Source organism: Solanum pennellii, chromosome 11 (assembly GCF_001406875.1).
Source record: "Solanum pennellii chromosome 11, SPENNV200".
In the NCBI taxonomy this organism is placed as follows: Eukaryota; Viridiplantae; Streptophyta; class Magnoliopsida; order Solanales; family Solanaceae; genus Solanum; species Solanum pennellii.
The window spans coordinates 41559588-41574715 of NC_028647.1; the positions used below are offsets into that span (position 1 = coordinate 41559588).

The following is a 15128-nucleotide window of genomic DNA, read 5'->3' on the forward strand; positions in this document are numbered from 1 at the left end:
ATTATATTAGTTGGCATGAATAATTTGATCATCCCAAAGATATGCATACTAAGTAATGGACATACAATGAAAAACTAGAAGATTCTTCAAGAATTCTTTTGTTGTTTGTTCTCATGACAAGTTGATTGGATCAACTAATGTTGAGATTATATCTCTAAATTCTGAAAGTATAAAAGGTGAATATGGGTCTGTTCACCTATCAAGTGACAAGATAAAAAGATGCATCTATAAGATAATCACATGTGCATTTGTTGTCAACCAGTAATTTGACATTCACAAAATTGTTTGTGCAAAAATAATTGAGTTAAGATCACAATTTCTAATATATGTAATCAAGACAATTTATCTTGATAATATTGATAAATACTCAAGATGATGTGACATTAAATGTCTCAAATAATAAAATCATTGTTTATGAAAATAAAGCTTCATATGCTGATATGAAATACGATATTGCATACAAAAGTAATTGTACGCACCAGACCGATAAATTATGATCAAATTTTCTTTCAATTGATTTATGGTCGGGGACAAAATATTTTTCATCTTATTATTTTGATATGTGATATATAATCAATGAATATACATTGATGCACAAGGACAGATTCTCCAAAGATTGAGATATATGTTAATTTGTCTAACATAAGGGGGAGATTAGAAGCAACACAAAAGTTGTAAATACTCCTATTGAATGTCCCTTAAAGATAGAGTCTACGACATGCATGAAGCATGATAGACTAATCAATTCTAAATAAAATAATCTTTGAAAAAGGGAGAGGATCAAAGAATCAAAATGATCATAATAAGGAGACAATGTGCTCTTGGAGAGCCTACGACATAACACTTTATGAAAACCTCATGAGAGAGGTAGCTACCTAAAAATAATGAAGTGATGAAATCTCAATAAGTTTTGTCTATTGTGAATCGATACAAAATAGTAATATTGTTAACGATATCTTTGATACAATGGCGCGCAATATTGTAAAAGATTATGAGGATATGAATTCTACATCTATTAAAGCATGCTTGTGTAGAAATAATTATCAAGTGAAAAGTGCAATGATGCATCTTGGTAAGCGTAAAGCTTATTTGACTTGCAATCTAGGCGCTAGAAGATGTCATACATCTAATGTTGAATGTTGTTACTTGACAAAATTGATATGGAAATATCCAATGGGTTCAAAATCTAAAGCATATACAAGTTTTTGAAAAACTTATTTATTATCCTCATAAGGATTAAATAGATTTAAAATGCATAGAGCATATACAAGTATTATTATGCAAGTTGATGACTAGAATTGAAACTCTTGGTAATAGATTATTTGCTTAAAGAAGTTGAAGTAAGGAACTTGCAGAAATCTTTGACCCTGAAGGGAAGGTTTGTAAAAGCAGATAGAAGAAACATATTTCGTCATGGTTTTTCTACATTCATAAGCTCCCAAGAATGGTGATATCAACATGCAAGAGGTCTGTTCAAATAATATTATTGTTGATTTATTCACCAAGCCTCTACCAATTACAACTTTCAAGAAGATGGTGCACAAGCTTGGAAAACGAAGAGTCTAGTCTCTGAATTGATGTTCTCATAAGGGGGAATAATACGCGATGTACTCTTTTTTCCTCACAAGGTTTTGTCCCACTGGGTTTTCCTTATAAGGTTTTTAATGAGGCATCCATAATGTATTATTAGATATGTGTACTTTTTTTCTTTTACTAGATTTTTTTCCACTGGATTTTATCTAGTAAGGTTTTAACGAGGCACATAATCTAACGACATTCAAGGGGGAGTGTTATAAACAATTTGTATTATAGTGAATGTCTAATTATGTGGAGTCCTTGTAGGATATGGTTACGAATCCTACTTGGGAACCAAGTAAGGTTTTCCCTATAAATAAAGGGTTTTTCTTTATTGTAAATAAGATTTGTGAAAGATCTATAAATCCTGAATATACTATGAATAAGAGATCTTTTCTCTTCTCTCTACTTTCTTCTTCTAATTTTATATAGTTTCATAACATAATACACCTTTATCTGTTTTTTTATATATATTTTTTTCAAAATCGATTTATTTTCCTTTTTTATCTTTTTTTTTCAAAATTGATTTTCTACAACTAATTAACTTTTTTAATAAACTGTTATTACCTGAAATTTTCTATTGTCATAACTTGGAAGTTTTATTCTACTGTTATAACTTGAAAATATTAGTCTTGAATGTTATTTTATAAAATTTTCACTTATATAAACTATAGTTATTGGATGAAGATTAGGTCAAGTAATGTTCAATAGTATTATAGATTCATGACATGTGTACTATAGAATAATTTATGGTTGAGATTCATTTAAATTATATACTCATTATAATAATAAAAATAATAAAGCTCTCAACTTTTTTTTATTTTTTAAAACTATCAAATAAAGCAATTAAGTGTAACCAAACTAATATTTTCAAGAAAATTTTTTAAGATTGACGGGAATAAGCGAACTTCCTGACTTTTTTACCCGCCAAACTTTTTTGAGAGTAATTTCACACCTGCTTTCTCCAAATTCAGAAGCAATCTTCAAAATAGATCAAACTTAAAAACGCCATTTAGTTATAAATAATAATTCAACTAAAGAACATAATAATGCATTTTTTAAAAAAAAAATTTAATCAGAGGCTTTCAAATAATTATAAAAATATATTTAATCAGATTTTTCAAAGTTGTGGGTTCTTTAAAGTTAGTATTAACTTAAAAAATCCAATTTAAGTACGAAGTTTGACATGTAAAAAAGTTGGGAAGTCCGCATATTCTCGCTAGTCTTATTTTTTTTTCTTGAAAATGTTAGGTAGGATACACTTAATTATTTTATTTGATAGTTTCAAAAAATAAAAATAATTGACGATTTTGTTGTTTTTACTTTATAATAAATATATAATTTAAATAGAGCTCAACCATAAATTATTATAAAGTACATATGACATGAATCTATAAAACCATTGGACATTACTTAACCTAATTATACTTGACCGAATCTTTATCCTAATTATAGCATACAATTATAAATTTTATATTTGTTTACATAAAAATTTCTCCAAAAATGTAATAAGAAGCTTCTGAAGTAAATATCCAAAGATCGTTGGATATCTATCGGTTGTTATTGTTTGTTCTTTCACGTTTATTTATATTTTCAAAAGATATGTTTGGATTTTAAAGCCCCTAAAAATTATGTAAAAATGGGAAGTTCTCATCATCTCCAAGACGGTAAAGTATTAGCTCAAATTTAAGTATTTAAATTTCAATTTCTTGAAAGAAATCTTTTCCATAAAAAAAGTTTGTTCTATAAGTAATGTAACAAAATAGTTTTTAAAAAATATTTTGTATAAGTTCCTCGAATTTTTCTGTATGTTCCTCTTGAAGAGGCAAAATTTTATACAACCAAAAAAAGAAGTTCTTTTTTTTTAATTAGTACTTTAACTCAAATCAATATATTCAGTAATTAATACTTTGTTCGTTCACTTTATTTGTTATATTACTCTTTTCGAAAGTTAATTTGATTAAATTTCAAAGTTAAATTAAATTCGATTACATTACTTAAATATTTTAAACAACAAATTTAGGTATTAAAAACTATATGAAAAATACTATAAATTATAAATTTTTTACATATCAATATGATAAAAATACATTTTACAAAATTCTTATAATTTAACTCTAAAAATAAAAATCATAACAAATGATAATGAACGGAGGGAGTACAATAAAATATTTTTTTTAGGTTAGAAGGATATTACAACTTTAAATTGAATTTGAATAGAGATAGATAATTATTCTTTTCCCATGTCTTTATGATTTAACATTTTGTTTGGATCATTGTTACCAATTGTTTCATAATGTATTATATTGTATAGCAATGTATTGTATGGTTGATACAATGTTTGGCTAAACTGTATTGTTTGTTGTGTTTGATAATATTTTTTATTGTATCGTACTCTATTATAATTTATAAATTTACTAAAATATCCTTAATTATTCTAGGATAAGAGGTTTGATTAGATTTAAATAATTAATGTTAAAGGTAAAATAGTATTTTGAAATATTATGTAAAGATAATATAATTGAAAAAAAGAAATTAAGTAACAATGGGAATACACCAAATTGGTTGTTCCATAAAATAGGGGTTTTCATTGTTACGTAACAACGAAATTTAACAATCAATACAATATATTTTAAATAACAATCAAAACAAACGTTATAGATATAATAACGATACAATACAATACAATAGATAACAATGGTTCAAACATAGTCGAGTTAGGAAGAGTATAATATAGTTAACTACCATTCAAATCTGAATTTTAAAAATTTGTAAAAATATTAAAGAATAATAAAAATTAGATATTTTGTATTTTTCCGTTTATTCTTCTTTTTTAGTGTTTGCAATTTTAATTTTCATAATTCATAAAATCTGTTTTTTGGTATTGACATCTACACATTTTCTCTCTCTCTCTCCTATAATATATAAATAAATTATTATTATTATTATTTCATTTGTCTCAATTTAGGTGATTTACTTTTTTTTTTTTGTTCAAATAAAATTACACATTCTATAGTAAGTAACAATTTAATTATAAAATATTTATTTTACTTTTAATACAATGATTTATAACGACACAAATTTTTATCATTTATTTTGCACCACAAATTTTTATAACTTTTCTTTTGTTTCTTAAACCCAACTACATGATACAAAATAAAATAAGACGGATGGAGTGTGGTAGTCAATTTGGATTTTGGACAAGTTGCCTGGTAAAAGGCCCGGTAACGAAAATGAGCCTTTTGATACCTTTGAATTGTCAACATTAAGTTAATTCAAGGAATATTATTGGATGCAATCTCTTCACCAACCCCATTACTTATTGAAGATGAATATGAATATGATGATGTTGAAATATTAAATAAGTTGGGAATTGAAGTTCTTGTGGTCCAGGGTTGGTTTGTGCTGCTTTCTAGTTGTGGCCCACTATCATATTCATTTGATTTCCAGCTTTAATTTCTGAAAAGCAAATTAGATTTATATCATATTCATGGAAGAGTAGTAATATGTAGAATCTTGACTTTTTTTTATTTGGAACAAAAATGGTTGCTCATTTAAGTTTTCTAATCAAACAATTAGTCTATTTCCTTAACCAATTTTTGGCCAAACTAGAGCTAATACGAAAAGTAGGTTCATAATGAATTTGTATTCACATTTCTTTAGTCTATCTTTTTTTAGCTCTTCTAATCATTTTTGTGTGTATTAATGAAAAACTAGCTAATACTTCAAGTTTCATTCACTCCTTTTTAGACAAGATGTTTGAAAATGGAGTTGAGGAGGAAGATCAACCACCTTGTTCTGATTCATTGTTGCACAAGGTGAGAGGTTTGTTAAAATTATGTAACCAATTGTTATACTACTAGTAGTATAGTGTCTCTACTTCTTTCTTATGGCTGTTGATTCCTTTGAAAACTTATGCTATTGCATCCTTTTGCGTATAGGTTTATCCTGGAAAACCTCCTTTACTCACATGGCAGAGGAAGTTAAATTCTTCAGCAAGTACTCCTACATCTTTTGCTCCTAGCATTCGAGAAATTCTGCACATGGTAGTATATGTTCATTCAGAAAACATTTCCATTTTTCCCATATATAGAAATCTTCAAACATTATATTCTTACGCATATATCTGTGCTACTCTAGGTAGGTGAAACAGAAAAGTTGCCATAATTTTGTTGCATATTCTTAATGTAATTATCATTTTATTTTTGTGGATAGCTTCCACTTGGTCTAAGGTTGTTGAAGCATATACATGAAGAAGCTGCAAAAGGAATGGTAATGTCTGTGATACATAATGTTTCATAACATGGAAAACCATATGAATGGTGTACTTATCCTCATCATTGTCAGCCAATTTACTTTTTCAGCCCTCAATCATGGATCCGTACAACAAACGTCTTATCTCATGTTATCATGGCGTTCCATTAGGTGGTATCGGGTGAGTTTTCCTATAGTTTGTGTCAGTCTGTTGAAGTATGGGAAGTCGATAATGAACTGTGAAATACAGTCTGTCACGCTCATTCTGATTAAGGTCAGTCGATGGAGTTTCATTTTCATAGTAAATAACTTCATCATGTATTAAGGTTCTTAACCCTAACAACCTACAAAAAGTGGAAATGGCAGTATTTACGATTTATTATCTAAATATAGAATTGGAAAAGCAAATGCGACTTTGTTTTCTATTGATGGATAGTTGAATTGTTATATAATTACATTGAACTGTACGCTTCATTATTACTGCTTAGGTTATGACCTTAGTAATAGAATCATCAATCTGCAGTGCAGGAAGTATCGGAAGAAGTTTGAGAGGTGAATTTCAACGTTTTCAATTATTCCCCAGAAAATGTGAAGACACACCTATTCTAGCAAACCAGTTTTCAGTAAGTAATTCATTTGATATTAGCTTTTTTTATTCGTTGTTTCTTACATTTCTAATTAGCCGGCAACAGAACCTTATTGCCGTGCTACTGCAATAATGCATAATCATCTATCTTAAAATCTGATTAAGGTAGAGAAACTCCAAAGCGGTCTACGATTTCTTAGCATCTGACTCATTCATGCAAATATAGTTGTTGATAAGTAGGCAGTCCTAAAGGTCTAGAGAAGTAACGACAAATTCCTGTAATAAGGAAAACATCATTTTTGTGGGAAGTCATTTGATAGTTTTGTATTTCTACTTCGACAGATATTCATTGCTCGCCCTGATCGAGAAAAGTTTTCAACCGTGCTGTGCTCCAGAGGTCCCGAAGAGCTCAAGTAAGTAACCAGCTTAACTGGTGTGAGGCATCAATTGAGACACACAGGCTCCACTTGAATTCTAGTGCTCTAAAACAATTCTAAAACGATACTGAATTTAGCTAGTGCTACAGAACGGATGAATCATGGAAATGGAAGCTAGATGGGGAGAACTGCACATATCATGCTTTGTACCCAAGAGCGTGGACTGTATATGATGTTATATGTGCTGATAAATCAAACGTCAAAAGTCTAAATCTCTTATATAATTCAAAACTAATAAAATGATAAGTTAAATCATTCATCAAGCAGGTGTTCCAGATCCTGAACTCAGCATTGTTTGTCGTCAGCTTTCACCATTTATTCCACATAATTACAAGGACAGCAGCTTCCCAGTCACTGTATTCACATTTACGGTACAGTAGTTTTAAGAGTGTAGAAGACATTATACTAATATCTTGACTTGTCTTAACTTTCTTATATGTTAATCAAATCTTACTCATGAAAATTTATGCAGCTTTCTAACTCAGGGAAGACTGATGCTGATGTGACATTACTTTTTACATGGGCTGTATGTCGAAATTCTTTGTTTCTAGTAGAAGTATTATATCCCTTATTGTTTCAAATGAATGTTTTTCATGAATTTCCTGGATAACTTATTTCAGCATGTTTACTATCTTATCTTCAGAATTCAGTGGGTGGTATATCAGAGTTCTCTGGTGGACATGTTAATAAAAAGATTTTGTAAGAACATTTCCTACTTCATCTTCAATTAAGATTGAGCATCTGACGGAATCAGTTTGGCTTGGTTGCTAATTGTATTGGATGATTCATTTTACAAGAATGCATTGGCTCTTTGTAGGATGGAAGATAGTGTGCATAACATCCTCCTCCATCACAAGTATGTTTTGTGTAAAACGCCCTCTAGTCTATAGCAACATTCGTTTTCCCCATGGCTTGCTAGTTCTGTTTTTCTAATACAACTGTATTTTCCGTTCAGCACTTCAGATGGACTCCCTCCAGTAACATTTTCCATTGCAGCTCAAGAAACTCCTGATGTCCATGTCTCAGAATGTCCGTGCTTTATGATTTCTGGAGAATCTGAGATTATGACATCAAAGGATATGTGGAGGGAAATTGAGGAGGTCAGTTTTCGTTGGTTCATGCATATAAGCCACAGCATCACATATAACTTTTAAATTCTAACTTCTTAGCTCCTTTCAAGACCTTTTTCCTAATTCTAAATGATTATAATGAATATGAGTATTAACATTATGTCTTATTCTTTATTCCTAATTTCTTTTCAATTTTTTTATTTTGCAGCACGGTTCATTTGATCATCTTAAGGATGCTAAGACCTTGGTAACTTCAGTAAAAGGATTATCTATTGGAGCTGCTTTAGCAGCATCTGTTAAAGTTCCATCTGGTGCTGTCCGCACAGTAACTTTTTCACTTGCGTGGGACTGTCCAGAAATAAGATTTCCCAGAGGCAAGACTTACCACAGGTCATAAAACAGCTCTTGTTTCTAAAATATTACATTTAAATTGTTCATTTCTAAAACTTTTGGATATTTAATATTGTCTCAGACGATATACAAAATTCTACGGTGTTCAAGGTGACGGTGCAGCAAGTATTGCCCATGATGCCCTCCTAGGTAATAATATAATTTGTGATATAGTAATCTTTCCAGTATTAGTGTAGTATTTATGTTTTGGCATTTTTTAACAGCTGGGAGAACATACTCAACTAATTTACTCATTTAAGTTGTCATAAAATAACAAAACTCAATTTGACAGACATGATCCAGAATGACTTGTGATCTGCAAACAGTATATGTTTTATAATCATCCTAATTTTATCGAATGTCTGTCTTTAAATTAGAGCATAACATTTGGGAGCATGAGATTGACAAGTGGCAGAAACCAATACTTGAAGACACAAGTCTGCCAGAATGGTGAAATATAGATTTAACAAGCTTTTTCCTTAGGGTATATACAGATCACTGAAGTTTCTAAATAATTTTCTGAAGTGCTAATCATTTGCCTCAGGTACCGCATCACTCTTTTCAATGAGCTCTATTATCTTAATGCCGGGGGCACAATTTTGGACAGGTAATGGGAATGGAGAATCTGTTGGAATTGTGTGTTATTGTGTCTGATTAAGGTCACGTTTTAATGTCACACAGATGGGTCCTTACCAATTCAAAACTTTGGAACCATCAGGGACAGTGGGTTTTCCCTTGACAAGACAAAATCAGACTCTGAGGAAACGTTAAAGTTGGATGAAAAAAATGAGACTTATATGGGATTACTTTCTAGGATGAAATCTACTGTTAACCAACTTCAGACTCCGTTGACTTCAAACTGTGCTTTTGGTACTAATCTACTTCAAGATGGAGAGGAGAACATTGGCCAGTTCCTTTATCTTGAAGGAATTGAATATCACATGTTTAATACGTATGTTGTCCATTTTTATGCATCATATGCGCTATTAATGCTCTTCCCGAAACTTGAGCTGAGCATCCAAAGAGACTGCGCAATGGCGGTAATGATGCATGATCCATCTAAAATGAATATTATGAGTGATGGAACATGGGTCTCCAGAAAGGTTCTTGGAGCTGTCCCTCATGATATTGGACTTAACGATCCATGGTATGAAGTTAATGCATACAATTTCTTCAACACAGACAGATGGAAGGACTTAAATTCAAAATTTGTCCTTCAAGTTTATAGGGATTTTGTTGCTACCGGTGATAAAAGTTTTGGAAAATTTGTTTGGCCATCGGTATACATAGCTATAGCATATATGGATCAGTTTGATAAGGATGGCGATGGCATGATAGAAAATGAAGGGTTCCCTGATCAAACGTACGATGCATGGACTGTTAGTGGTGTGAGCACATATAGTGGAGGGCTCTGGGTAGCAGCTGTACAAGCTGCCTCGGCAATGGCTCGTGAGGTCGGTGATGCTGCAGCTGCTGATTACCTTTGGGTTAAGTTTCAGAAGGCAAAGTCTGTATATGATAAGTTATGGAATGGTTCTTACTTTAATTATGACAATAGTGGCCGGAGATCAAGTTCTTCAATTCATGCTGATCAGTTGGCTGGTCAATGGTGAGTTATTTCTTCATCTTACTGGAAAAGAGGAACTAGTGTCTCTAATTATAAACTGAAGAACTGTTTCTGAATTTAGAGAAAAGAACACGTACAAATATGTTCCGCTTTTCATATGGTTTATAGAATCGTATTGATGATAAATTGAAACTTGTGCCATTGTTCATTACTTCTTTTTCTTATACTCATTTGGTTGCGATTTCATAGGTATGCTAGAGCGAGTGGTCTTTCACCAATTGCTGATGAAGAGAAGATAAGAACTGCTCTGAAGAAAATCTACCATTTCAATGTGTTAAAGCACAAGGGAGGGATGTGTGGGGCTGTAAATGGGATGCTACCAAGTGGAAAACCTGATATGTCAGCTCTGCAGTCAAGAGAAATATGGACAGGAGTTACGTATTCTCTTGCTGCTAATATGATACAAGAGGGCTTGGTGGACATAGCATTTCAAACTGCAAGTGGAATACACTCGACAGCTTGGTCAGATAAAGGTCTTGGGTAAGTTTTTCTTCTTTTTTGCTTAGAGGTTATCATTTTTGAGGCTGGAGAGGTTCTCATTTAACTAGAAATACTGGTGAGGCTTGGGGTTCGATAAGATGTGGCTTTCTGAGAGCTAATGTTTGAACAAAAACCCTATTTAGCGATTCAGTTAACGTAAAGAACAAACTGATCATAATCTGGATGCTAAAGATTGTAGCCATTTAATTATGTCATTGATGATTTTCTTTAGCAAGACATTAGGAAGAGCTTTGTTTTCCTATTGTGTTATATATCTCGGCCGTTAAGGGAGAGGAAGTTAACTTTTTGATGTTGCCAAATCATGATCCTTATAACTAATAACTGCCATGATATCATGACCAAAGAAGAGATAGAAAAGGTTTGTTGTATTCATTCTTTGTAATTGTAGTTGTTTATCTCCTCTCAATTACTGTCCTCATTTCTCTAAAGATTGAACTCAGCAAGAGGATATGAACCGGTAACTAGTTATTAGATTATCAACCACTCTCTGCATCCTTCTTCTCACTGTTGGAATTTGATGTCCCAAAACCGGTATCCTTGTATACCAACATATATCAAGCATCATCATTCATTCATTAAGTTAGTAGTTATAGATTGATCATTTGTATCATTAAGAATCACCGTTTATGGAGCCTTACTCGATGCATTAGCTTGCTATATGTTTACCAAAAAAAGGGTACAATTGAAAAACTCCACTCATTCACAATGTACTATGACCAACAGGTGTTGTCTTGGAAGTGTTGTTAGAAGTGCCAACCAATATTCCTATGCTGCTTTCAGAATATTCGTATGATGATATCTGGCGTATCCATAATTTAAGCTATTGTTCATGTGTATGTGCAGGTTTGGTTTCCAAACACCGGAAGGGTGGAACACATATGATCACTATAGATCACTGTGTTATATGAGGCCGTTGGCGATTTGGGCAATGCAATGGGCTCTATCAAAACCAAAGATTCACAACAAGGAGATGAAGCAGATGAGTAGTAGTGTAAGTGAGAATTCTTCCTATGTAAAGCAGGATGCAGGATTTCAAGAGGTTGCTTGCCTTCTCAAGTTACCAAAACAACAACCTTCTACAAGTTACATTCAGTCGTTGCATCAATTTCTTTGTAACAAATTCTCAATTTGACTCAAAACATCATTTCCTTTCCCAATTATCATATTATATTATAAGTGGGAAGCTCCAAGATGTAAAGTTGAATTACCATTTTATCCCTATACTAAATAAAAATGTTATATTCATATTTGATTATTTTATTTTTGAAAAATATTGAGCAGTAAACTTTTTTACTATTAATGAATTGAGAATATTTGAACAGTTATGAAAATTAAATAATCTAAACGTTAAAGAAAATGAAGAGACAAATGTGAGTTAATGAGAGTAAATAGGTAGAGATTTAAGTTGCACATTAACTAAAATATAGAAGCAGTTACCTTTACATTGCTAGAATCTTAAAAGTTGTAAATTTCAATACAATGAATCTCATAGTTAATATATGTTATTTTCAATGATAAATACATGAAAAGAAGCTAAAGAGACTAATTAATCATTTAAAGTGAAAGTATTATATAAAGCCAAGAATAGTTTTCATTTTCCTCAAGTTCTCTCTCCATTTTTATGGGCTCTAAAGAAGAGTATATCATTTCTCTGAGCAGTTTTTTCTCAATCAATGTCAAAGTTAAAGGCTATTAAAATACGCTATGAACGTTGTTGGATTTGTGCAAGAATTTTAGCTATGCATGTTGTTGGATTCATCAAAGAAATTTCTTAGTGAAGAATACGCTCATGACACTTATTATTTAATTTCCTTGTTAGGGCTTAATATGTGCAACACACAACATTAATTTTACGGTAAAAGATTTCTATATGTTACTAATTTTACACATATTTCATTAACGTAGCACATAACATTTCACTTATTCATTTAATATTGTAGTTGTATAGTTTTTTGAATTTTGGATCTTAGAAACAAAAACACCAGGATGCTTATCAATTTTAAGAACATGTAATTTGTATTTTCTATTTTATAACACATAATATAACTTAAAAATATTGCTAATATACAATCTTCACAAAAATATTTTTATTTATATAGCCACCCGCACGTGGCGCGTACCCAGAAACTAGTTTGTGAAAAGACTCAAATATGTCATCCAACTTTGAGAAAAGACTCGTTATGTCATCCGTTGAAAGTTTAACTCATTTATATTATTATTCATTACCCTTTGAGAAAAGTTTTATCCATGTTATTATTTTTTATTTCTGGTTTTGCAAAAGCATTTAAACCTCAACAAGACCCCAAAACACTTTTCACTTGGAGTTCTTTTCTTAAGAACACCAAGAACACGTGAAGAATATCAAGAATTCTCAAATTTTCAACTTATTTAATTCTTCACAAAATTTTTACCCAAATTCAATAATAGCTTTCCTCCAAACTAGATATCAAAATTCAATATCTTTTGAGCTCGAACTCAACAAGAAACACTTGAAATTTCTTCAAAATTTCAACATCCTTTAATAGTAAAATTTGCCACACAACTCCAAATCAGTTGAAATTTTGAATATAAACTCAAAACAACACTAGTTACAAAAGATCTAGCGTCAAAACGACAACAAAAACACGAATCCAAGCAGGTTTTCAAATTCTTGGGACTGATTTTCATTTTTAAACATAGGTGGGTTTTTTTTAAGTCCACAAATAATTTTAGAATTTTGACTTTTTTTAATAAAAAACAAAAAATGGTGCAATCATGTCATGTCATATCACTGTCACATCAAATGCTATGTTAAATTTCAAAAATGCCTATTTTTTTTTTCATGTCACCCAATTAGTTTTTCTTCCCTTATACATCATCAAAATTCAAAGCCACTACAAAACCACCAATATCAAATCCATATATTTCATTACTAAAATCAAAATAACAATTAGAGTTCACCACTCGCTATCAAACCTCTGTCAAAACACACCATCATCCTTATCACAAAATAAAAATTGCAAATAACTATAACAAATTTCAACAGTCATAATAAATTACATTACTACCATTGTAACCTTCAAAATTTATAAATTTGTGTGAGTTCAACGTGAAGAATAACTTTAATAGAGTGTAAAGAAAAAGTGAGAAAATGCATAACTACGCCCAACCTATGCCGACATCTCAGAGACATACTTATACTATACTAAGGTTCTATTATTTCGAACTTTTTTAATAAATATTTTTTAACCCCTTTTCGACCTACGTGACACTATCAATCAATAGCTTGAAAAAATTATCAACAGGCGCTGCGCCCAGAAGATAGTGTCACGTAAGCCGAAAAGGTGTAGAACATTATTTATTAATTACGTTCGGGGGAGAGGGGTGGGTGGGGGTGGGAGGAGGTAATAGGACGTTTGTATATTATAAGTGTATTATGAGATTTCGAACATAGGTTGGTGGTAGTTATACATTTTCCCAAAAAAGAAAGTACTTTTAGTATACCCCCTGTTCACTTATATTTATCATGTTCCACTTTTCGAAAGTCAATTCGACTTATTTCAAAGTTAAAGTATATTATACTATAAATTGCATATTTTTTTGCATATTAATATAATGAAAAAATACTTTATAAAATATCAGTCAAAGTTTTTATAAAAAGTTGAATCTAAAAAAAGAAACTATAACAATTAAAAGTGGACGGAGGTAGCAAAAGAAAATAAATGATAGGAAAATAGGTAGTTGTAATATGAAAAAAATGAAAAAAAGGGAGGAGAGAGATGGTATGAAGGAAAATAAGAGGGGGTAAATAGAATAAGTTAGACATGAATCTTAGACAAATGAGGTGGTAAGAATTACTCAAGGATTATGACATGAGTATTCTTTATCACCCAGGTAAGACTATTGTTGTTGCTGATGCATTAAACAGGTTGTCTATGGGTAGTACCGCCATTTTGCGGAAGATAAGAAAGAACTAGCAAGATATGTGCATAAACTTGCATGCTTAGGATTCTGACTAATGGATTTTACCGAAGAAAGAGTAGTAGTGATGAACGGAGCTGAATCATCATTAGTGTCTGAAGTTAAGGACAAACAAGACCAAGACCCAATTTTGCTTGAATTGAAGGCAAATGTTCATAGGCAGAAAGTAATGGCTTTAGAACAAGGTGGAGATGGAGTAATGAGGTATCAAGGTAGAATGAGTGTACCAAGGGTGGATGAACTCCTCAAGAGGATCATGGGAGAAGCTCATAGCTCCAGATATTGCATTTATCCGGGTTCCACAAAGATGTATCGTGACTTGAGATAAGTGTATTGGCGGGATAGTATCATGAAGGGTATTGCAGAGTTTGTGGCCATGTGTCCAAATTTTTAACATGTTAAAGTAGAACACCTAAAGCCTGACGGATTGGTTCAGAATGTATAACTTTCGGAATGGAAGTGGGAGATGATTAATATGGATTTTATCATAGGTTTATCAAAGTCTCTCAAGAAGTATGATTCTATTTGGGTGATTGTGGATCACATGATTCTATTTGGGTAATTGTGGATCGCATGACCAAATCAACCCACTATTTGTCGGTAAAGACTACCCATTTAACAGAAGATTATGCTAAGCTATACATTCAAGAATTATTAGACTTCATGGGATTCCAGTCTCCATTACTTCAAACAGAGGTGCACAATTTACTACACAGTTTTTGAAGTCC

The 15128-nt window shown here is 31.5% G+C and overlaps 1 protein-coding gene across 1 annotated transcript; it reads left to right on the plus strand.

Moving 5' to 3' along the window:
- Positions 1 to 5217: 5217 nt before the first annotated feature.
- Positions 5218 to 11692, plus strand: LOC107002832 (non-lysosomal glucosylceramidase). The gene is made up of 19 exons (XM_027913111.1): positions 5218 to 5393; positions 5517 to 5621; positions 5791 to 5847; positions 5940 to 6010; positions 6353 to 6452; positions 6758 to 6828; positions 6942 to 7027; positions 7120 to 7223; positions 7325 to 7378; positions 7496 to 7551; positions 7670 to 7708; positions 7808 to 7952; positions 8131 to 8312; positions 8395 to 8462; positions 8690 to 8762; positions 8857 to 8912; positions 8988 to 9921; positions 10129 to 10419; positions 11284 to 11692. Exons 1-19 carry the CDS (start codon positions 5331 to 5333, stop codon positions 11570 to 11572), a joined length of 2844 nt encoding a protein of 947 aa, XP_027768912.1. The 5' UTR covers positions 5218 to 5330; the 3' UTR covers positions 11573 to 11692.
- Positions 11693 to 15128: the final 3436 nt, after the last annotated feature.